The sequence below is a fragment of the Ylistrum balloti genome, unplaced genomic scaffold (assembly GCF_031769215.1).
Source record: "Ylistrum balloti isolate Yb309-2 unplaced genomic scaffold, AGI_CSIRO_Ybal_v1 Utg371784, whole genome shotgun sequence".
Classification (NCBI taxonomy): Eukaryota; Metazoa; Mollusca; class Bivalvia; order Pectinida; family Pectinidae; genus Ylistrum; species Ylistrum balloti.
In genome coordinates, this window is record NW_026782891.1 from 207,538 (window position 1) to 233,472 (window position 25,935).

A 25,935-nucleotide genomic window follows, 5' to 3' on the forward strand; every position below is an offset into this window, starting at 1 on the left:
GCAAAATGTGAAAAAGTAACTTTGTACACGAGTTAGTTACATCAAAGGCAAATGTCAAGGAGATAGATCGATAGTTTATTCTCAAACACTGCAGCAACTAAATGTAGGTGATCTTAGAACTAGTCCTCCGTCAGCTTGTTCTTGTTATATCCTTCTTTATAACTATGGTCCAACTAGGCACATAGTAACTAGGAGTATACAAGCATTATTCAAAATACTATGCTACGAGAGCTTTTGAATCACCATCCGTTAATTGGAATATGAATTTTAAGATACTAATGGATTATGTTGAAAACTATGCAAGAGAATTGGAAAAACGAGAACATGCTGCGTTGGATTCACGGATGATATCCATTAGGTCCATCATTCGTAAAATGATTTCCAGCTTGAAATGTAAAATGAAAACAAAGCACAGGTCAGCTTTCCTCGATCCTGATGTCAAATCAAGATTCAAATGACAGGTACGTTATTGTGCTTGTAGATACATGATTACATTTCCTGTATACAATAAGAACTGGGCTTGCTTGATAACGAAGGAAAGTCCTCATTAACATTATGCAATATTTCAAAAGACGAAATATTAGTTGCTTCATGCTAAGATATTACAATAACGTAGATTGCCTTTTTATGATAAGTATACGGACCTCCGCCGTTAACACTGGATCTCTGAACTTCACTAGAATCTATATAAACAACGTTTAATTGCTGGCTCGTCTAGCTGCCCAACCAAACCGTTGTCTAAACTACTGACCGCCATTCTAATAACTATAAAAGCAAGCTTATTGTGATACTGTTTACACCAGGAGTGGAATTAATAGTCTGTGGATTTTGAAGAACTTTTGACTAATCATCAAAAACCTCTTCTTAAAAGATTTCTTCTATAAGGACATTTGATTTTTCCAACCTGTACGCCACCATACCCCATTCTAAACTGAAGGACGCTTTCTTCTCCAAGAAAGATCTACAGCGGTATAATATATATAGCTGTGAGCTATACTGAAGCGTAATTTGAAAAAAAAAAAAAAAACAAAAACAAAAACACGTCCGAATTAAAGAAGAAATATATGGAGGACGAAATCATAAAAACGATCGAGTTTCTGGGTTGACATCTTCATCGAGTTTGGTGGTAAGATCTTCTAACAGCCACACATAGTTGACACTATTGTAAAATTTTCTGATGTATGAAAATTACGAAATTTATCTACTGATGGAGCTGCTGCAGCTCATTGTCTAGATTTTGACTTTTCTTTTGATCACTTTGAATTTTCCTTACTCGCCTCCTAGCCTTTCAATTTTAGGCCCTTAACATCACTGGCGAGTCCTAAAAGGACGAAACAGCTGTATGACGCAGTTTAATTAATTGTTTGGCTCTACTGTAGCTCACTCTAAATTATGAGTGTCTTTTGTATAATCTTAGAAAATACAAAATTTTGCCTTGCGTTTAATAATCAACAGTCTTCTCTTAAAGAATGAGAATATGTTTATCGCATTCCGTTGTCGTAATCAGTGTTTAACCCGTTTTAAACTCAACGTTAATAACAGCCATGGTAGGACCAAAAGGGGAAAAAGGCGTCCCAGGCCCCAAAGGAGACGCTGGCATTCCAGGGTTCAACGGAGACGATGGCTTGGATGGAGTCGACGGTAATATATTTTTCAGTATTTCGTTTGTGTGTGTGTAAGGATTTCTTGTTGTTATTTTAATTCAATATATTTGACAGTCTTACAAGTTTGTTGTGTTTTGATAGCTCGGATACATCAGGGCCGATAACTTCAGCAACCAATTTGAATGATGATTTTTTTGATAAACGATAACTTCTTGCAAGATAATTATTTGATGTGTGTAAAAATCAATAACTGACAAAGATGAACAATAATAATACTTATAATAGTATAAGGGATTATTTAACATGGGCTCTTTGCATGCAGTCCTTATTTTGACAGTGTGCATTGCCTCCTCACTTCCCGACATCATTTCAACGTCTATAATCAAGTGCCTCACATTTACACTGATTAAGTGTAATTAGAAATACCTTGAACATCACTTTTATGAACTTTATGAGCTATAAATCAGGTCAAAAGGGTGAAAAGGGTGATCACGGAGCAGAGGGACCAAAAGGAAGCGATGGTGGATCCGGATTTAATGGTGACGACGGGCATGATGGTAAATATGAGATAAACCAAAATATATATTAAGAAAATTACAGGTAAGGATATTCTTTGTTGGAGTGTAACATTAAAAGCTTTATATTCGTGATATGCTTTAAAAGTGGCATAGTTAAGCATTTAGGTTAAAATAATCGGATATCTAAAACTTATTGAGTAATGTGGTTAGTGCGTCGCACACCTGTTTCTGCACATGTTTCGCTGGTTTTTATTTTCGCTATCAACCTCTCGATTCTTAAAGCCCTAAAATCACAAATTAACAAAGACATGGCGTTGTCAAATCCATTATTTCTATTGATAAGGCGATATAGATATTGGAGAAGAGCGTAATAATTGTACTTGCTAACCCCATGGTAACATCGTAAGGGACATCAAACTTGCGATCTATTAACGTAATTGAAAATAAGTTGATACGGTTTGCTCTGAAATTGTCTTATTTATGCAAATTTCGAAATTTATTTAATGGAATTTGCCTTTTTTTCACTTCTATCTCTTTGGATGTTCCCCATTCGCCTCCTAGGCTTCAAAATATAGGTTCTTAGCATCACTGAAGGACAAAACAACCGAATGATACAGTTTAATTAATTGTCTGGCTCTACTGTGTCTTACGCTACATTATTGAAAGGTGCTATTCACTTGTGTGTCTTCTGTACCATCTTGATCGACTATATCTAGACTTTTGTGAGGCTCTTTTGAGGTTTGAGGATAAAACTTAGTGCTTGTTTATTATGCAGTTCTAACTAAATCACTTTGATTTCGCAAGTACATTATTTCGTGAACAATGATGTAGATACGACTTTAAATGATGAGCTATTAGAGGCATGGACTCCGATATAGCCAAAGAGAGGTTCTCTCTAGCCGATCGGTATATTGTGTCTTACTAGGAATATTTGGGAAAATTAATGTTTTATTAATATTGATTGATCAACTTTATATTTTGTGTGAAGAATCCACCCTAATTTGATCTTAGTAATGAAATAATGAAACTATCATCAGATTGAATTTTGTTACACAGGTCTAGATGGAGCCAAAGGTGAAGTTGGTCCAGCAGGACCTAAAGGAGGTATAGGTAAGTCAGCCTTTGATTGATCAGTTTTTTCTCCTGGAACCAGATAAATTATTTCACTTGTGCCTTCACTTTTTGGCATGACATGTTCCAGTGTTGCAGAGAGCGAGAGTGATTGTAGCCCTAGGATCATCGAGAATTGGGTAACTCGTGAAATCCTGGTACAATTATATAAATCTATGTTTTAAGAGATTATACAACACATGTTAATTTCAAATCAAATAATTATTTACAAATCATAACAGTGCATAAGTCGTAACTTGAAATAATTCATAAATTCAATCATTTGTTTGCTCCTGAAGAATCTTTCTATCCATATTTTTCATCCATGGACGATTTAATTGCATCTTTTATATGGAAGACTGAACTCATCATTCAATTTCTAGCATTCTGCAACTCGTAACAATATCTAGCTTCTTAATGTGTTAATTCTTTTTAAAAAAATACACACCAATTTTAATTATATATTAATGTTTTTCACGCCAGGTGTTTGTATGTATTGTATGTAGACATACTTTTCCACGTTATGCTTACAAGGAAGATGTTTTTAGATATTGTTGAATACTTTAGATCGATAATAAGAATTATACAAAGATGATCTCTATGATATTGTATATGTATAGTGTTGGGACATTTTAAACAAAATGTAATGCTATTAACGAATATTATGTCACTTCAGCTTGAAATTTGAAAAAACCGTGTTGTGAAAAATGAAAACCAGTATTATCATCAGCTGTATATATCACATTATCAATGGTTTAACTAGTTGCAAAATACGTGCAATCTTTCAGGTCAAAAAGGTGCAAAGGGTGAGTTGGGATTGACAGGAGATGTTGGAACTCCTGGCCCCAAAGGAGACTCTGGAATGCGTGGTATTAATGGACCGAAAGGAGGCCCTGGGGCTCCTGGGCCAAAGGGGCAAAAAGGGATAACTGGATCAATTGGATGGACTGGAGCTGCTGGTATAATACTCTGTTGTCTACAACTGTCAAATGTAAAAGACAATACATTCAAAACGATTTTTTTATGTTGTGGAAAATGTGTTTTACAGTATTTCATTAGCGATACATTTACGTTTACGACGAAAACTACTGTGAATCACTTATTTTTCGAAATGGATTAAACTTTGCGTTTATTGGAGAGCAGGATCATTTGTTTATTCAAATCCCTCTCAGTGTTGTTGTCTTTAAACAAATGACTTCAGTAGTGTGGTACGCGTGAAATAATATATTCTCGAATAAAACAATCACTTACATTTAGTGAAAATTAATACTCGCTAAAATCAAGTTATTTTCAATATTATCTGATGACGTCATGTTTCATATACAAAATAGGTAAAAAAGGGGACAAAGGTGCTACGGGATATCCAGGATTTCAGGGAAATAGTGGTATGTATACTTGTTAAATAATTTGACCAATCTTTACTTAATGGTGTAGTTTGATGATGAAAGTTAACTCATAGGATAAACAATATATCTCAACATATTGCAGCTATATAGACAACATACCAGAATTACAATGTGCTTTGTTATGATTAGACAGATTAAGTTAAGCTTGTAGTAACTTGCGATTGCTTTAATGTGTCCACCTTTCTATTTCTACTCTGATACATGATAATTGCTGTTATAATATTTACCAGTAACGTGAAAATTTATTTCAAAATTATTATTCATTGAATCCTGACAAAGTTTGAAAAAACAGAAATTACCTAGAACCCTATTCAAGGTCACAGGGGTCGAAGTATCAAAAGCTGTAAAAGACGTCTTCAGGTAAATCAAAAGTCCGGGATGCCAGGTATCTTATTGAAATGTGTTACTCTAACAAATTTCGAGAAAATATGATGCCATTTACCTATGATCCAGCTTGTAACTGTTACTATTTTGAGATTTAGAACCTGTTTGTTGCAGAAATTGTAAGATTACCCATTTCAAATGTCATTGGCGTAAGTGTTAGCGTATTTGTGATAAACTGTGATTCTGTCTGTGATTATTATTGAGTACCAGGTGAGCGATGCAGACTTATATGGCATCTTTGCTATGTTTATATGACATAGTGCATTTTTGTTTCTTAAAATAAAAAAAAAATCAAATCCAAATAGCTTATTAAAACAAATTAAAAGTTATAAGACAGAAAATACTGAAAAGAAAATACCAACATGTCAACATACTTTTAGTTCAAACTGAAATATAATAAAACTAGGGCAAACTGTGAACGAAAGAAAGATTTACACGGAAACTCAAGAAAACGAGGAAAAACAAGAAGGAACACAAGACCAGGTGTTCCGGAAGTGTTAGCCTGTTCTACCTCATTCAGGACACTCGCCATGTAAATCTTTATCAATCCAAGTCAGTTATGTCACATTCCCAAATAAGAACAAGTTTTACAATAACGGTACAAACAGCCCAACAAACTAACATCAAACACGCCTAGCTTCATATCATAAAATGGAGTTACGATCATTATGACGACCGTAATTTAGAGCAAAGATAGAGGAATGAACTGAAGATATCAATAAATTAAATAAGAAAAAAGAAATCAAACAGTTGATGGTGGCACGAGCATTATGTTTGTATATAATATATTTTATATTTTACGCGAATATGTTGTCTTCAACATTGATGTATGCAATTTAAGAAAGAAAACTTGTATACATGTATACACGCATTTAAACATCACGAATATGTATGTGTTCGTGTTTAGAATGGATCATTTGTAGAAGATTGTACTAACTACTCGTGCAAGTGAAAGGCAGTTTTCAATACAAATTTAGAATCATGGTTGAGGGTTTAGAGCCAGGGTCGTCATATCTGCAATGGTAGAAAACTCGAAAATAGTACACCCTGTTTTTTACAAGGAGAAAGGGAAGTCAGTCACCTAACACTATGTAATTGAAATAATTACGATAAATTAAACTAGGATTTTTTTGTGCCCTTAATGCACCTTATTGAACGTTTAAAATTGCGATCTTGGTTATAACAGAGACGATTGCCAATGTCTTAAAGACTTAAATTTCCTACCAGGTGATGTCTCTTTATCAAATAATGGATAAATGTGATGAAATACATGTATTTATATATATTTCATACATCCCCACATCAACGGAAAGGACTTTCATGTAGATGAATTTGTAGAGTCCTGCATTAATTTCCAAGGCTTATTTATCAATTGCAATTTCACTGTTGTTAACCCAGGTATCAAAGGAAGTAAAGGAGATAAAGGTAATATTGGGTATAGAGGACAAAAAGGCGAAACAGGATTTACAGGTCAGAAGGGCGAGCCAGGGCAATCAATGTCAGGTAAGTCGCATTCACAAAAGTATTAATTGACAGAAATTGACGTCTCCACAACTGTGTACAATGCCCATGTAAGGTACTGGTGGCAGGTCGGTCGATTTTATCTGAGGGTTCCAGCTTTCCACCACACAAAGCTAGCACGACCTTAAACAGGGCATCTCGAATAAATATAAGTATCTTAGCATTGATAATATAAATATTTATCTATCTTATAACACTCTTTTGGACGTTTTCAAAAGGTAACTAAACCAACCAAATGAAGTTGGTGTCAGTTCAATAATACCGCAGGAAGGCTTTCATAAACATATCAAGTCCTCCTAAACACAAACTGAATTATCATTTCATGTTTCGATTGTTGGGTTTATCACTCTATAAACAGTCAATGAGACTGAGTCTCCTTTGACAGCTGGTGTCTATCTCGTTGAACAGCATACGACGGGTCAGCCACAACAATTGGGTAAGTATCAAGGACAAGGGCACAATTGCGACAGCGATCCAAAAGGAAATAACATCAAACAAACTAAAAGTTTAAAAACAAATGCTTAAAATCTTCAATGGATATACTATCACAAAAGATTCAAATGGTAAGTCATAGTCTATAATACAGGCAACATCCACGGGGTTCATCTTCTGAAACCATGGCCGCGGCAACCGTATCATTATCTTTTGAAACATCAGTATGTAAATGTAGAAATGTTTTATATTTTAACTGCACTTTCGAGAAGGATAAACGAAATGTGCAACTGTCAGTGTCTCATTTAAGTAATTTATGAGGTGAAAAGTCAACTTCTGGCTAATTAAAGAGCCAGGGCGGACTTTCTATCATTCCAAATTTGTGTTTTGTAATGAGCGGAAATTTGAATACCGAATAGTAGAGAGGTTTTTTGCTTTGTTTTGAAACAAGATTATATTTTTTTAATCAAATACAAGTGAAAAAGAAGGATTTGAAGCACTGGATTTTAGCTGAATGGCGTATTGCAAAGCCAATTTATTTCGACGGCTATAAAGTGATGGTTCGTTAGCTTCTACACAGAGGCTTGCTTGATGTAGGGACAACCTGCACAGCTATGTCATTCCTAAGAGGTTCTTGGAATGTTGCTGGCGAAACTCTTCCACAAGGCGTTCGCCGGATAGTTTTTAAACACCCTTTTGAGTACCTCATGTTGGCAGGATTTTTTTTCTATAATAAATGGTGAAACGGATGACATTGATTTATCCTTTTCCAACGACCGTATGACGATGAATTGGTTGAAATCATGGTCATCCTCTGAGTCTGATGATGAAGGACAAGGTCGGTTTTTTTTTTTTGTGTGTGTGTTCTTAATTGGATGTTTAGATTTTTATTACCCGTGCTCCTCACCCACCTCGGAGTCTAACAAGGGGAAACTATTGACAGTACGGATCTCTGGTGCACGAGTGCCAAGGATACAGGATACTCGAAAAAATAGAACACTTTCGATTGAACCTTAAGCCACCGCCGTCTGGGATACAACTGTAAAATAAAAACTACAACAAATGATGGGTATACGGTTGAGTGAAATACCAACGAAAATATTGAACACTTAGGACCCTTGGTTTGACATGACCAGTCGATTGATCATTGACGAACGCAATGACCACCCTCGATAGAGGCAAACGTAATGTATTGGGGGAAGGTCATGCAAGATTGCTTTTGAATAAAGAGCAAACCACATAACCGCCCCCAGGATCCTTTCTCCCAGTACTAACGGGATGCTACCCACGGCAGACAGGTTGCCCCTTTTAGTGAACTTTTACCACATGCAGTAGGACACAGCGGATAAATTCTAACCCATATCCGCAAGGGATACATAGGCCAATAGATATGCAAATGTTATGTAAGGTATACTGTAATAGGCAGATTTCTTGTAATTCATATCGATTGAATAGCAAATTATGAAATACATAACAATGCATACCTGTATATATTTTGGAAATCTCTGCATTGATCCTTCTAAATACTATATGCAGATCGTTTATTCAGCTGGGATATGTTATGCATATAATCCTCTTACCTACAAATAGTTAGGTTCTTGCATAATACTTTTATGGAAATCTAGATCGCTCTGCAACGGACTCTTATATAAACTTTTTCAAATTAAAATATATTCTTACCCTGGTTATTAATGAGCATTTCAAAATTTATCCGTGCGATTATGCAGTTCCTTCAATATACAGAGATACAAGCAGCAATGCCTGGTCATCTGAGTTTCAGCCATTACTGCCATGGCTAGGAAATGGATTGTGTAAAATGGTCACTTCACTTGCCCAGATCAAAGAATAAATACAATCAAATGCTGCTTACCTTTATAAAAGTACACGTCGTATTCCACGTAACTGTACACGTAAGGTTGCTTTACCTTTCTAATGGTATATTACGAGTAGTGAAAGTTTAAATCTTGTGACAAATTATTCTTGTCTTCGATCGGTCATGTTATAACTGAATTTATGTATCGGTACTCTTATCATAACAAATTAAAAAGTACAACTAAATAGACATATCAGCCAGTACAGACTAAACACGATCGTTATAAGCAACGCGACGTCATTAGAATGAGAGCAACATTGCAATGATGTATATTCTCATGTAAATGCTTACAAGCAGCGGATTGGGGAGGAGCATTAACAACCATATATTGGGAATATTGAAACCATAGGATCTATCACTACGGTAACGAGAACAACCGCGCTACTGATACAGTTAATCAGACCTCATATCTGGCAAAATGCAATAATATCCGTAAGCATATTGAGATGGCCGATCATTTATGTTGTTTGTCTCTTGGCTAACATTAATAACAATGAGTATATCAATTCAATGCTGCTTATAACAAGTACATAAAAACGTGCATGACTGCTTTCAAATAAAAAGTAGTTTCGCTAATGTGTCACTACAGTGCATCGATAATATTTGCGTATGAAAGATGTAGTTTAAGAGGGTCAAGATTATCTACAGCCGTCGTGTTTCGTCCATCGGATGTAAATATGTTTTGAACACGCAACTCCCTCTGAACGCTCAAATGATTTTCATCTAAACTTGGTCCGAAACATCATTTAGGTGGGCAATAATTTCTTCAATTCAGGAAGTTGAATCGACACCCAAGGTACTTGGAATGGAGACCCAAATAACTCGGTTAGCTTAACTTTTGCTTTAAATCCTACTTATGCCGAAGTGTATTTTCATTCAAATTTCGTCTAAAACGAAAATAAGGTATGAAATCATTTATTGATTTGTCAGACGATCAGATGATCTCCAAGACCCAGGGCTTATTGTTAACCATGTAATGTTTAAAACGATGAAGTACTATGATATTTCTGTCTAGAAATAGTTGTTAAATGAAACACACCTTGAAAGCGACAGAAAAAAGTGCGCTAGTATATGTGAGCGTATCCTGCTTCATTCACAATATCCAACATGATACTTGAAATATGCAAAGACACGTTTTCAAATAAGAACAGGTTAACTTCAACGAAACCGCCATGCATACGGTATAAGGACAAGACATCATTAGCAAAAATATAACTTGTTGGCTTGTTTATACCATTGATTTGCTGTGGAAATGCGCAAAGAAGTAAATCAGTGCCACGAATGTGAATAATTATAACATTATTTATTTCATTTTGCAACATTTTCAAAACTGACTTACAGCTTTTGCCTATCACTCACGAGTTGTGGGAAGAAAGCCTAATGAAACCCAAGTAAAACTCATGTGATCAAATGCATTTTCACGTTCGGTCGTTGAATGGAATCTCGTTCGTCAGATGGAAGGCGAATGCGATACCGTTTTTTGCCTGGTTTCCACCAAAAAATTTAACTACCGATAGAATTGCTAGTATATCCACACAAATTGCACAATCTTGCATGAGTTCGGGTGTCAGTGCTCTGAAATAATAAATATTCTCTAAAGATAGGTTAATTAAAATTATCTTAATGAATTTTAGGAGTTATCTGCAATGAAACCAGTCCATGCTTAATCCTTTAATTATGAGGATCACTTGTTTGCACACTTGTGAAATAGATGAAAAAGAAGATACAAAGTAATAATCATAAAAACACATTAAAGAAAATAAGCTTTCTTCAGATTTTAACTGTATTCATTTGATTACATCAAAGCTATATTTGATTACTGCAACATTACTTACTTACATTACTTACATCACTGCGAGTAAAATAAAACGATACACATTGGAAAACTGACACGATAAATATCCAAAGTGCATTTCTCAGTCAACAGGAGTTAGTAATCTACATAAATGATTATGATTGCAACTTGTACTAGATTATAACTAGTTCTTATATGGCTATAATAATATTGTAACGTGGGACGAGCCTCTGCCCAGCATATCCGGAAATCAACACAGAGATATAACACAATGAACATATAATACAGTTTATTTACATAGAAAACATACAGAAAAATATCAACATACTTGCACTCACAATCATACTTCATTCATACATTTTGGCAACATGTACAGATAGCTACAGTCTCTTCACTGACAGGAATGTCTTACAAATACACAGGCACAGTGTGTCAATTTGCGGATGCAAGAAACTCAACCTAACCGACTCCTTAGTCCGATCATAGCGGAACAACTCTCATTTCCTATGAAGTATAATTCTCAGTTCCTAGCTCACTGACGGCTTGCTAGTGATGCACACGTAACGTGCATCCCTCTGCGGAGTTGGTGGCTGGGCTATCAACACTAATAGGCAGCCTCCTGAGGAGCTACATGCCAGCATGTTCTGGAGACAATCCCTCCTGCAGCTGACCTTAACGTCAGTCGGTCTCGTTACTGCATGCGGAAGATGTGGCGCTCCAAAAATGCTGACCTTCTATATCCTTTACATTGTTTTCTCCGCCATATGAAGCTTTAAAGATAAACGAAACGAACACTAGGCACTCATCCATCCATTCTCGTTATATTTACCATAACTAACTAAGTTTTTTCACAAATTACAATTAAGTGATAATCCATCATTCGCTACTAACATTCTATGAATTATATGTATGACAATGCACAAGAACTAATTCTACGGTGTGTGATGAGATTCTATATCAAATTTCAACAAACGTTTATCTAAACATTATCGCTACACGAAACAAATATGGCAACTCCGGCCTTTTTTACCTACGCGATCACTTGCCAGTTCACGCGCACACAACTACCGCTCACGACTTCCATAAATATTTCACTCGAACGTAACAGCATTTCTATGGGAAGTTAGCAGTTATACAACAACTAAATCATTAACATAAAAGCACATATAGATGTACAATAAGAACTTTAACTACAAAAAGAGCAAATTCAACGTTATATCCAGAAATTAAACCTGCATTTGACAATCCTGATAGCTATGCACGAACACCGATAATAGATGGCTTGACCTATGATAGGGGCATGAAAATATGGCAATAATTAACCACAGAAAACCGCATATTACTAAAGACAGAAAGAATACTTATCCCAGTCAGATATCTGGCGCCAATTTCCCATGAAATAAGCAAACAGGTGAAATAACACAACGGCCGTACTGGCCTCCTGGACAGGCGAAAGTTGCTGTTTACGCTTACTGCTCACACACCCGATCACGTGATCCACATAACCCCCACATTACTCAGGTAACATACAGATGTACGTGACAAATAAATCAATATTTTACTCCGTAGGAACAAAAAGGAAGATCGCGTTCTCCGCAGAACTGGATTCTCATTTCACTACCCTGCGAGCTGGAACCGTGGTTGTCTTTCAACATCAAACATTGAATGCAGGAAACTACTATAGTCCTTTCCAAGGAATATTTCAGTGTGGTGTATCCGGTTTTTATATTTTCACCTGGACAATGGCCGTCAATAGTGGGCATGGATTAACTACACTTTTAGACGTTAACGGATCGCCAAGGGGATATTTGTATTCTGTTGGTCAACCCTACAACTGGAACAGTGGGTCTAACTCGGTCATGGTTGATTTGAATGTCGGAGATCGTGTTAGCGTGAAAATCGTGTATTCAACAGATATCGGTGCTTATCCTTTGAGTGGTTCATCATTCTTCGGATTTTTACTTGACTGATTATAATTTCTTCTATTTGTCATATAAAATATCTTTCGCCATTGGATATATGAACATATATTTATATATTTAAAAACAGATAAAGATATTATTTAACATTAAAAATGTAACATTTTTCTTATGTTATTGCACGGTATGTGAAGATTATTTGCATGATCTAAATATGATAGTACAACCAGGATTCAAAATGCAAAAAACCATCAAAATCTCATAGGAACCACAGAACGACAGACCGACGAGTGTTGTTTTAATACAAGAGGTGAAAGTTCCAGCTTTGTGATTAATGTATATTATATCAACCTGGCCAAAATTGTATTTACGTTTGGTGTTTCATGCTAATGTTGATTTCATTAATCTGTGTGGAATTATATGAAATTAAAATAAATCAATAAGTATATTAAAATCTACAACCGTTTCTTCAGTCGGTACTGATTGCTCACGATCGTTAAAACTTCATTGCAATGTAGGCAATGCAATAATGTATCGATGACGAATACACAAGGAGGCGATGCAACGGTGTACAATATTCACTCCTTTTGAATACAGTAGTTTTCAACGCTGATATTGTAAACAGGTCATGCAGTGTACATACCTTTGCTATTGTATTTAGCGTCAATAATTTCCATTTAAAAAACAAAGACATGAATATGTTAATAGACCTTTCATCCATACTCGAAATCGACGAGGATAACGTATAAACAAAAGACGAATTTACTGATTCTGAAAAAGTACAAGGATGATAGGACCAGGTGTTCAGGAAGAGATAGGGTCTTCTGAGTTGTCAAGTTAGCTTCGGAATCGACAGTTATACCAACAAACATGTAATAAGTCTAGCTTCATATTGCATAAGCAAATTAAACGTTTTCTCAAGAGAGCATTTTGACGACCAGCACACTTTAAGATTGAAGATTATCTTCCTCAACCTGACTCTCTAGAATCCTGTTATTTGTAAGCTGTCGACATTTTGAAATTTCCTATAGAAAAATCAAAATCATTATAGCTTGGTGAAAGGTTGATGCCATTGGCATTGTAGAGGAGTCTGTCGTGTCCCTAATTTCCCATTCTGGTGGAAAGATAAGCATTGTCGACATATGTCTACACCACCAATTATCTAACAGTGAAATTGAAAGATATGTCAAGGTCATTAATACGGGTTTCAACAAGCTCTGTGATAAATATAGACTTGTATGGAAAACAATTCAGCAAAAAGGAAGGTCACAATGTGTTTCCATACGAATCCCTATAGGCAGTCAAATAATCTGCACAACAAGCTTGACGAACATTCCCTTTTGGCATTCGATGCACTGTTTATACGCTCCAGTATTTTGCAGTAATATACATATATTTCATATTTAATATATATTATTATATAATGCATTTTATCTTTCCGTGAAAAGAAATATTTCTTAATCAGGGAATGAAGGCGTTCTTTTAGGTTTGAATGGAGAATGGCAGTACACAGGGTTCTGATAAGACTAATGTTATATATAAATCGAAGCTATGTTACAATCAATATTCGCTTTAAGGGACAATATTGGCATCTTAATTGTAGATTAAATTAACCAACAATTTCTCAAAGTTTTCGAAACCTCTCAAAGTTTGATAAAATATCTGCACGATGCTGATTTACCAAATGTGAAATTCGAGTCAGACAACTGTATTTTCGGAATGAATGAATTGCGAGAGGTATCATTTTGATCGGTAGTGATATAACTAATTTGTTATTATATCTAAGCTAAGCAAGGACAAATTGGAGGCTTGCATATAGCTTCAGTTTGTGAATAGGGGAAAAGGGATAGGAATAATCGTTTGTGACATATCGTTGTTGGATTTAAAATAAGATACATGTTTGAATCGTTTTCAGTTTCTGGTCGCAATATGACGTGTGCTGTTTATGCATTTAATGTGGTTTCCTATCATTTCTGTATAAATTTGTTATTAAATAAGCTAATTAGATCAAATAACTGCAGATACAGTAATTTGTTCACTTGCGTTACACTGCTATCTTTGCCCATTCTCACATCTCCAATAAAAAATTGAAAGGCTGCATAGATCATCGATTTTGCACTCTTTTGTGCATCACTAACCACAAGTTGTGATATATATTGATATATTTAATTCTACAGGAATAAACAGGACAATAGCATTCTCGACAGAACTGAAGTATAATTTTCTTGACATGCGATAGGGTGCCGTGATTGTGTTTCAAGAAGACTCGAAAATTAGAAACTATAACGATCCAGTTCATGGAATATTTCTGTGTGGTATTTCTGGTGTTTACATAACCAATCATCGTCAATACTGGGTATGGACTATCCACATAATTAGAAGAATATTTGTATTCGTATTTGTATTGATCGTCATTACAATTTGAATACTGAGTCTATTCTGTTATGGTTAATTTGAGTGCTCTGGATCGAGTCAGTATGACTGTCTTGGTATTCTACATCGAACGGTACATATGCTGCGCAAGGGTCTTCGTTCTCAGGGTTTCTTCTGCACTGATAATATCGTAATTAGTTTGTCGGTCATCACGACGAAGGTGCCTATGGATCTATTTTCTTCTGCCATCTTCTCTTTTCACTGGGTTGCGCTCATTTTGTATCCTGGAATGACGATATGGGAATATATTTGGTATAATCAAATATACAAATGCGGCGTCATCGTTTTATCAATGTTACCAATAATGTTTCAAAGGGAGGTCAGAGGTCATGTGGATCCAGGTGGACGTCTCTCATTGAGCTCCGCATATTTTCTGAAAATCTACTGGTTTTTAGGAAATTATTTTGGGAACTGTTTAGATCATGTCGTCCTAAACTAGCTTTGCTAACTTCTTTGTGATAATCAAAGCGGGAAATTCCAAATTTGCGGAGTTTTTGGTGTTTGAAGTTTGCACCATTGACCAGGTAGCCACGCTGTGAGTACTGTTCACCACGCACTGTGAAAAGTATACTATACGTAACTCAACAACCACTATAAAACCTTGGATTATTTACCGTGTACATCATGCCTGCTAGAGGAACTATAAGACAGTCCTTAACATCATCGTCATCTCGTGGAGGTACTCGGAACAGAACCAGTGATATTGGTGTAGAGCCCAAAGGTTTTGATGAGAGACTTGACGAGATCACCAATATTCTCGCTACCCTTACTACCAGGGAATATTTGGACAGAAAGGTTGCCAACTTACGAGAAGATATCCGTAACGAAAACAAAGAGCTGATAGAACGCCTAAAAGGCAGAATTTTCGACTTAGAATCAGACAACGAAGATCTTCGACAGACGATAGGGTTACTTGAGAAACAGTTGTCTGATCAACAAAATTCCAACAAGGACTAAACTCAATGACCTCGAGCAACATGGCAGAAAAAACTCCCTGAGGATAGCCGGACTTGAAGACATTTCCCCGAAAGAGACAGCAGAAGAATGTGTTGAAAAGATCGTGACTTTCGTTAACGACAAACTGAATGTATCATTGTGTAGTGAGGATATTGACGTTGCGCACAGACTGGCAAAATTTTCCAAAACAAAACCACGAAACGTCATTGTTAAATTTGTCAGAAGACGTAAGAGACATCAAATTATCAAATCTAGAAGGAAGCTGAAGGGAACCGGATATACTGTGTCTGAGGACTTGACAAGACTAAACCAGCAAAAGGTACGAGATGCCTACTCCTTGGACTATGTTAAAAACTCCTATAGTCTGGACGGAAAACTTTTCGTTGTGTTCGATAACGGTGTGAAACGTTGCATTTCCATAGACACCCCGCTCTATGAGGATTTCCTCAAGTGTGATGAGAATTTTGACCGTACAAGAGACTAGTTCTGATTATCTTATGGTCGGTGTGGACTGGTAAGGCAGTTTTATACTGCCGATAGTCCCTATTTTACTGATCTAGATATATATATGACTTGGTAATTTCTTCTTACTAATTATATATGTATGTGGTGTGTTTTTGTTACAAAAACTTCTGTATGGATTTGTAAGCTGAGTGGATCACACGGAAGGTGTATGTAAGGTAAGAAAAGTAACTTGCACATGTGTATCTTAAAAATAATAATTCCAAAACGTTCAGATCTCTGACATGATAGCGTTTGTCTAACTACGTTATACTCTGTTCTCTATCTGCATTCTCTCTTGAAAGATTATATTGATGGTATATATAGAGACACGTACGTATAATTCTATTACTCAATAGCCTTTCTTTTTTTTTTTTTTACATAATCCGGGTTTTTCTTTCCGGCTTCCGACTTAATATTTCTCTACATATTACTTACTTACTTACTTAGTCTTACTTAGTCGATTCTGAATGTAGGCCTTCTTAGGCCTCTATACTCAGATCCAGATTTTGTCTCAATAAAGTATTCATATAGTCACTCCTGGTTGATGTACTGCTTTGGTGATTGTCAACATTGTACTTTCTGTCCTCTAGTTCCCAGAATTTGTCCAATCTGTTTTCAAAGGTGGTCAGTGTCGGTGATCTCACAATCTTTTCCGGTAATGCATTCCAGTTACTCACTACTCTCTGTGTGAATGAATATTTTCGAATGTCTAGTCTGCTTCTTGATTTCTCCAGTGATAGTGAGTTCCCTCGTGTGCGTTTTGTCTTGTTAACTCTCAGTAAGTTCTCTGCAGCTTTCATGTCATAAAGACCACTCAGAATTTTGTACACTTCTATCATGTCTCCTCTATCCCTTCGATATTTCAACGATGGTAAATTTAAATATCTCATTCTGTCCTCATATGTCATTTCTCTCAACCCTGGCAGAAGCTTTGTCGCCCTTCTCTGTACACTCTCTAGTAACTTGATGTCTTGTATTTGGTATGAATTCCAAATGCTAGCCCCATATTCCAGGTGTGGCCTGACTAGTGACTTGTACAATAAACAGAATGATCTTTTGTCTAGATAAGTAAAAGTTCGCCTTACAATCCCTAGGACTTTATTAGCTTTGTTCACTGCTGATTGAATGTGTTTCTTGTAGTTTAATTTACTATCCACAATAATTCCCAAGACCTTCTCCTCACTTCCGGAACTATTTTTTATCAATGGTGGTCAACATGTGCGAAAGTGACGGTGCTATGGTGGAAAGTACTCCAAGACACTCTGAACTTGTAATGTTTTTTAATTTGGTCTTTGCTCTTTCCTTCTCCCTAGCTCTGCTGACAGGTACGTATCTATTTTGCTGTATTTTGCTATATATACATATGTCTTTTCCTATATTGTTTTGAGTCGTACCTGGCTTCCCTTTTCTTCTTGGTCACGGGTAGAATTATACTGCTTAACTTTACTAGTTAGTGGATAGTATAAAAAATCACTTCGGCTAATGTACAGGGGCTATCAAATAGGGAAAAACGTAAGGACGTCTTTTCGTTTTTAAGAGAAACAAATGAAAACATTTATTGTTTACAAGATACACATTTCACGCAGGAAAATGAAGAATTAATCAGAAATGAGTGGGGCTTTGACTCGTATTTCTCATCTTTTCGGGGCAACTCTCGTGGGGTTACTATTCTTCTGAACAATAACTTTGAGTACAAAATCCATAAGGTAATGAGATAATACAGGTAACTATCTAGCTTTAGATTTAGAAATGGTTGGTTCACGTATCACCCTTGTTAACATTTATGGTCCCAACCAAGATTGTCCCGAGTTTTACTCAAAAGTTTCGGATATAATTGATGACCTTAACAACACTAATATAATAATATGTGGTGATTTTAATCTTGTTTTGAAACCAGAATTTGACTACGATAATTCATATAAAAACATAAACAACCCAAAAGCTAGAGATAAGGTACTAGAATTTAGTGAGAACTTTGCACTTGTAGATGTCTTTAGAGAACAACATGATACTGTAAGGAGATACACTTGGAGAAAAAAGAATCCTGTTAAACAAGCTCGTCTAGATTTTTTTCTTGTATCAGAAAGTCTGTTATCTAATATTAGTTATACAACTATTGAACCTGGCTACAGAACAGATCACTCTTTTCCTAAAATAGTGCTTACTTTAAATGACTTTAAAAAAGGCAGAAGGACTTGGAAATTAAATAATTCTCTTCTTCATGACCTAGAATATAATAATACTGTAAATTTGTGTATCACAGCTGTCAAAAAACAATACTGTGTGCCTATTTATAATTTAAACAAAGTTGATGACATCCCTAATTCTCAGTTACAATTTTTTATTAATGACCAACAACTTTTTTTAGAAACATTGCTTATGGAAATCAGAGGTAAGTCAATTTCATATGCATCATTCAAGAAAAAGCAGCAAAACTTTCAAGAGAATATTTTAAAAACTACTATTCAGTCTCTGGAGGCATCTGATATCATTGATGTAGAAGAGTTAGATAAGAAAAAGTCAGAGTTAGAAGCAATCAGGGCATACAAGACAAAGGGTAGTATTATAAGATCAAGGGCAAAGTGGATGGAAGAAGGGGAAAAACCTTCAAAGTATTTTGTAAACCTGGAAAATAGGAATTATGTTTCTAAAATTATCCCTAAACTACAAAAAGATGATAATGAAATTATTACTAAACAGGAAGACATTTTACAAGAAGTTTGTTTGTTTTACAAAAATCTCTATAGCAATGCAGACACTACACATATTCAAAATACTAATCTGGCTGACTATCTTAATAGCTACAGTATACCTAGGCTAACAAAAAACGAATCAGATAATCTCGAAGGAAAAATTACATTCAAGGAGGCAGGCAATACTTTAAAATCTATGAAAAACAACAAGAGTCCAGGCTCCGACGGATTTACAACTGAATTTTTCAAATGCTTTTGGGGGAAACTGGGAGATTTTGTAGTTCGATCAATTAATTTTGGATATCGTACTGGACAGCTCTCTATTACACAGCGGCTGGGGATAATAACTTGTATCACTAAACCAGATAAACCCAGGCATTATATAAAAAACTGGAGGCCCATTTCTCTTCTGAATAATGTATACAAAATAGCCTCAGGCTCAATTGCAAACAGGATAAAAAAAAGTTTAAATAAATTAATTGATAATGATCAAACTGGTTTTCTTTCAGGTCGGTATATAGGAATAAATACAAGAATAATATATGATTTGATGCATTATACTGAAGAGAATGATATTCCAGGCATGCTACTTATAATTGATTTTGAAAAAGCGTTTGATTCTGTGTCTTGGGTATTCATTGAAAAATTTCTACGTCTTTATGGATTTGGTATTAGTATCATTAATTGGTTCAAAACACTACATAGTAATGTCCAGTCAACCATTAATCAAGGGGGGAATCTATCATCCTTTTTTGACATTAAGAGAGGTTGCCGACAGGGGGGACCCAATCGCACCATACCTATTTCTTCTTTGTGTTGAAATTCTAGTTACTAAATTAAGAAACAATAAAAATATAAAAGGCATCAGTGTTCAAACCATCCCTATTTTGTTGTCACAGTACGCAGATGATACATCCCTAATTCTTGACGGATTAGAAAAGTCTTTGAGAGAATCAATTCTTGAACTTAAGGAATTTGCTAAAATTTCTGGTTTAAAGATAAATGTTGATAAAACTCAAGTGGTATGGATTGGGAGCAAAAAATATAGCACAGATAGTTTACCAGAACTCAACTTACAGTGGGGTAGAGAAAGATTTGTTTTGTTAGGAATAGAATTTAGTGTGAACCTGCATGAAATCCCAAAGTTAAATTTTGATAAAAAGCTCATTAAACTAAAATCCTTAATAAAAATATGGAATAGGAGATAATTTACACCTATTGGAAGAATTAGTATTATTAAATCACTTCTTATATCTCAATTTAATCATCTTTTTATCTCTTTACCTAACCCTGAAGATAAATTTCTCAAGAAACTTAACTCAGTTCTCTATGATTATCTTTGGAATGGGAAGCCAGATAAGATAAAAAGGGAGGTAATCACTCAAAATTACACCAGTGGTGGATTAAAAATGGTTAACCTCACTGCTTTCATACAAGCATTAAAACTCACTTGGATTAGGAGACTTTACCAAAAAACAGAGAAATGGCAAGCAATACTAATGTCATATATTGATACAGATCTTCTTGCTGTTAGTGGTACTGAATATATAAAGCTTTGTATAAACAAGTGTAAAAATAAATTTTGGCAGGATGTTCTAAATGCCTGGTATAAAGTGCAGTTAAAATATGATATTAAAGCCTTGCAGGAAAACTTAATTAAAGTTCCAATTTGGTATAACAGTAAAATTCTTGTTGGAGGTAAAGCACTATTCCTTAAAAAATGGTATAAAAGTAACATAATAATCATAAATGATTTGATGAAAAACTCAGAAACTGGCACATTTTAACCCATTTGATGAATTTATTCAGAAATATAGAATAAACACTAATTTTCTAGAGTATCATGGTCTGGTCTCAGCTATAAGAAAATATATCTCCTCATACGATACGCATAAAGTACTTAATATAACTTACCCATACATACCAATTAACTTACAGATTTTCTTCAGAGATAAAAAAGGTTCAAAATTATTTTATAATCTTTTAAATAAATCAGAATTGATTCCAACAGGCACCAAAAAATGGAACTCACTGTTAGACGATATTGACCACTCATCATGGACTAGGTATCATAGAATCCCATTCCAGGTGACAAACAGTGCAAACCTTCAATGGTTTCAGTACAGAGTAACCCATTACATCTTGGTAACCAATTCTTTACTTTCCAAACTAGGACTAGTTATCTCCCCTCGCTGTGTTTTCTGTAATACTGAAACTGAGACAATTACCCATGTTCTATGGGAGTGCCAGGAAGTTCAAAACTTACTTCAGTGCTTTAAAACATTATTAGAAGCTTTATTAATCCCTTTCTCGGTAAACAAAAAATCGTTTATTTTTGGCTTTCTCTTTCAGAACTCTCTTCCCAGTAATCGTGTTGACAATGAAATTGTCATAATCATAAAACAGTACATTTATAGAATGAGATGCTTTCACAACTCTCTAAATATAAATGTTCTTATAAATATAATTAAAGAAAACTATTCAATCCAGAGATATATTGTAAAAGGTAAAGAGGACAAAGAAAAACAAAAATTTGATAACGAATGGAAAAAATGGGAGAAATTACTTAACCTGTAGTCTTTCAAATTCCACAATTCAGTTTTAAATTTTTACTACTCATGATCTCTTGATGCCCCTGTCTTAGCCGAATATTTTAGAAGCACATATAAGTAGTTTCAAATAAGTAGTTTTTGCAATTGTACAACAAAAATATCATCATTTCTTGTCTTCAACATTCACCCCCCCCCCCCCCCTCTCTCTCTTCTCTCTCTCTCTCTCTCTCTCTCTCTCTCTCTCTCTCTCTCTCTCTCTCTCTCTCTCTCTCTCTCTCTCTCTCTCTCTCTCTCTCTCTCTCTCTCTCTCTCTCTCCTAATGTGTGTGTGTGTGTGTGTGTGCATGCGTGGTTTATGGTGAGTGTGTGTGTGTGGGTGTATGTGTACATAATCAAAACATAGTATTGAAAGTGTATATATGATGATGATGAGGATGACAATAATCAATGTTTGATGATGATGTTGATGATGATGATGATGATGATGATCATTGATCTATGATGATGATTGATCAAGCAGATGACGATGAAGTGACAATGATGATAATGTGATGATGATTGATGATGATGTGATGATATTGATGACGATGAAGATGATGCTGATGATGATCATCATCATGATTTTGACATCACCAGGTTTCACGATGATGATGGATGGTATTGATCTGTGTGATTGTGTGGGTATATGCCATTGTGTGCTTTTTGTAATGTCATTCGTGTTGAAAAATGTGCAAAAAAAAATTAAAATTAAAAAAAAAAAAATAATGTTTCAAATAATCAAGATATTTTAAATCTAATAGTATTAATAATAATAAAATTTGGCTCAGAAATATCTAAACTAAATAAATCGAGCGCCACTATATCTTCATTACAGCTTCAGCTGTATACACATTTGTACATTACTGATCTAATGATACTTTCTTATCTGTACATAATCTTTAATATTTAACTCAGGAATAAATCAGAAGATAGCATTCTCGGCAGAACTGAGTCAAATGTTCCGTAACATACGAAGAGGAGCCGTGATTGCCCAAAGGGCCAAGTGAGTTTATGCCATGGCGCGGCGTCCGTCTGTCGTCCGTCCGTCCTGCGAAGAGTTATCATATTTTGCTGGAAGGTTCCTTTGATAAAGCCCAACAAAGTTTGTGTTAAAAAATAACGTTGACTTATATTCAAGGTCACAGGGGTCAAATGTGTTAAAACAAATAAACGACTTCTTCCAAAATACCGGAAGGCCTAGAATCATTATATATGGCTGGAAGGTTCCTTTCATAAAGCCCAACAAAGTTTGTGTTAAAAAATAACGTTGACTTATATTCAAGGTCACAGGGGTCAAATGTGTTAAAACCTTTAAACGACTTCTTAAAAATTACCAGAAAGCCTAGAATCACTCTATTTGACTGGAATGTTTCTTTGATAAGGCCCAACAAAGTTTGCAAAACAATTTACCTTAACCTATATTCAAGGTCACAGAGGTAAAATATGTTAAAACATTTTAACGATTTCTTCCAAAATACTGGAAAGCCAATTATCATTATATCTGGCTGGAAAGTTTCTTTGATGATGCTTAAGAAAGTTTGTGAAAAGAAAAGACCTTGATCCATATACAAGGTCACCGAGGTCAAATGTGTTAAAAACTTTAAACGACTTCTTCCAAAATACCGGGAGGCCTAGAATCGTTATTTATGACTGCAAAGTTTCTTCTTATAGTGTAATACAAATGTTATGAAAATAAATTACCTTGACCCATATTAAAGGTCACAGATGTCAAATGTTTAAAAAACTTGAAACGACTTCTTCCAAAATACCGGGAGGCCTAGAATCATTATTTATGACTGCACAGTTCCTCTTATGGTGTCCTACAAATGTTATGAAAATAAATTACCTTGACCCATATTCAAGGTCACAGATGTCAAATGTGTTAAAAACTTTAAACGACTTCTCCCCAAATACCGGAAGACCTAGAATCATTTTATTAGGCCAGTATGTTCCATTTATCAAGCCCAAGAAAGTTTGCTAAAAGAAATCACCTTGACCCATATTCAAGGTCACAATGTCAAATGTGTTAAAACCTTTAAACGACTTTTTCTGACTAACGACTAACCAAATATCTAGGATTGTGATATTATACCAAATCAGGTTCTCAGTGATGCCCGATGATATTTGAGAAAAGAAATGACCTTGACCCATATTCAAGCTTACAACGGTCAAATGCATTAAACCTTCGAACAACTTCTGCTTAACCAAAAGGCCTAAAATCATAATATTTGGCCAAAAGGTTCCCTTTATAGTGAACACATAGTATGTGAAAACATAGCTTGACTCATAAATATATCTGAAGTGACTGGGGTTAAATTTGGTAAAATCATTGACAACACCTGATTGACCAAAGGCTATCATATTTGGCCAGTAAAAGTTTCAGAAAGGCTTATAATCAAATATGTAGAACCTCCCAATGACTTATTAAAGGAATATATTTGGCTAGGAATTTTCTGGGCATAATTTGGAATAAATTATAAAGAACTTTCACAGTGATGTTACACTGTTCCAAAAAATAGATTAGGCCAAGCCCCCTGGAGGTCTGAGAGGCTTGAGCTAAGTAATGTGAAAAACTGCATGTTAGCCAATTACTTATGTTCTATTCACAGCATTAAAATACAGAAAACATGATCGGAAAGAGAACTGCAAGAGCTTAATTTTGATTTAAGATTCTTCATAATTAAATAAGATATTCTAACTAAATAAGATATTCTAAGTTGATCCCATTTGCTATGCAGTGTTTATAGGCTTACAGTAATCTGTTATCAGTATATCTCCAGTAACCGGGGCTTAACTAACCATGGTGACATCACTAATGACATGCATGAAACGTTTTGTTATTGGTTTTGAGTTAGGATTGTGGTTTATAATTACATGTACCTGTCTTTATATTTAATTGTTGCTATATATTGTTGACTTTAGCAAGTCTTAAATGTGTTGTATCTGTGTTTGTAAACAATGATCTGAATGGCAAGTAAGCTTCTGTTGTCCTGGGTCATCCGTCCAGCTATAACTAAGATTTTTTCTGCTAATTTGTTTGACCATCTTCTTTCCTTGATTTAAAAGAAAGCTATCAATTACATTTCACTGGAAACATCAAAAAACAATCTCAATTCAACATTTCAAAGATGAGGGGCTGACTATGAAGGGACAGAACAAATATGGAGTAATTTGTCGTATTGCTTTAAGCATCTACTGTGGAACATATGTACAGAGAAGTATTTTGGTATTTTGGCCTTGCAGAAAAACTGAACGTCGGAAGCTACGACCATTATATCCCATCCCAATATTTCAGTGAGGTTTGCTCGGCGTTTATTTTTTAACATGGTCTATCATTGTCAACACTGGTTGCGAATTGTCTACAACCTTGTTTGTTAACGGTGTTAGACACACCTACACTTTGAGTAGTGGGTCTAATTCAGTTGTGGTTCATTTAAATACCCGTGATCGAGTCACTGTCTAGTACATACCACGAAGTGGTGTTTACGTTCGTATAGGATATTGATTCTCAGGATTTCTTCTGGATTAAGGTTTTTCTTTCTCAGTTTCGTCATTCTGGAAATTTTTACTTTCCTGATAATATACCTTATGGCTTTTATTTCCAATAATAATAACTTTTTGCAATACACTGAATGCAATACATTGAAATCATCTTCATCATAATCAGGCTTTGCATCAAATTACGTCACTATGTTATGAAATATTTGCAGAGCGCAATCAGGACGTGCTGCAACACTTCAGCGTAATCTGCAACTTTCCTCCTATTTCACACGACTTTCATCATATCAGAAGCTTACATTGATAGCACAAACGCTTGGTAGGTCATGGTTCATACAATTATTTTCAGAGCAAATTACCAATATTCTAAATGATGTAATAAGATATTTCATTCCTAGCCAGAGTGTGAACAGTAACATTCTTAACCTGATGTTTTTCACTATTTTTACAGTTAATCGAGTTAAAAGAGGTTTAAATAAATGCACTACGCCACAAAATATATATGGCGATCTTATGCCAAAGAAATGTGCATTCATGATTATCATTTGAATTCATTACACATATGGAAATCATAATAATGAGTCAAACTATCAAGTGTCAGTACTACAAATTTTAATTGAAAATTAACGAATACAAAGTTTTAAAGACATGGGTTGATAACTGAGAGATGAAATCCGGACAGGTTTACAATACTGCAA

General features: G+C 35.1%; 1 protein-coding gene across 1 annotated transcript; it reads left to right on the forward strand.

Moving 5' to 3' along the window:
• The first annotated feature begins 2,055 nt into the window (after positions 1-2,055).
• On the forward strand, positions 2,056-12,613 carry LOC132563602 (complement C1q tumor necrosis factor-related protein 3-like). Its single transcript, XM_060228343.1, has 5 exons — positions 2,056-2,161; positions 3,179-3,232; positions 4,021-4,191; positions 6,421-6,525; positions 12,213-12,613. Exons 1-5 carry the CDS (start codon positions 2,056-2,058, stop codon positions 12,611-12,613), a joined length of 837 nt encoding a protein of 278 aa, XP_060084326.1.
• The last annotated feature ends 13,322 nt before the right edge of the window (positions 12,614-25,935 follow it).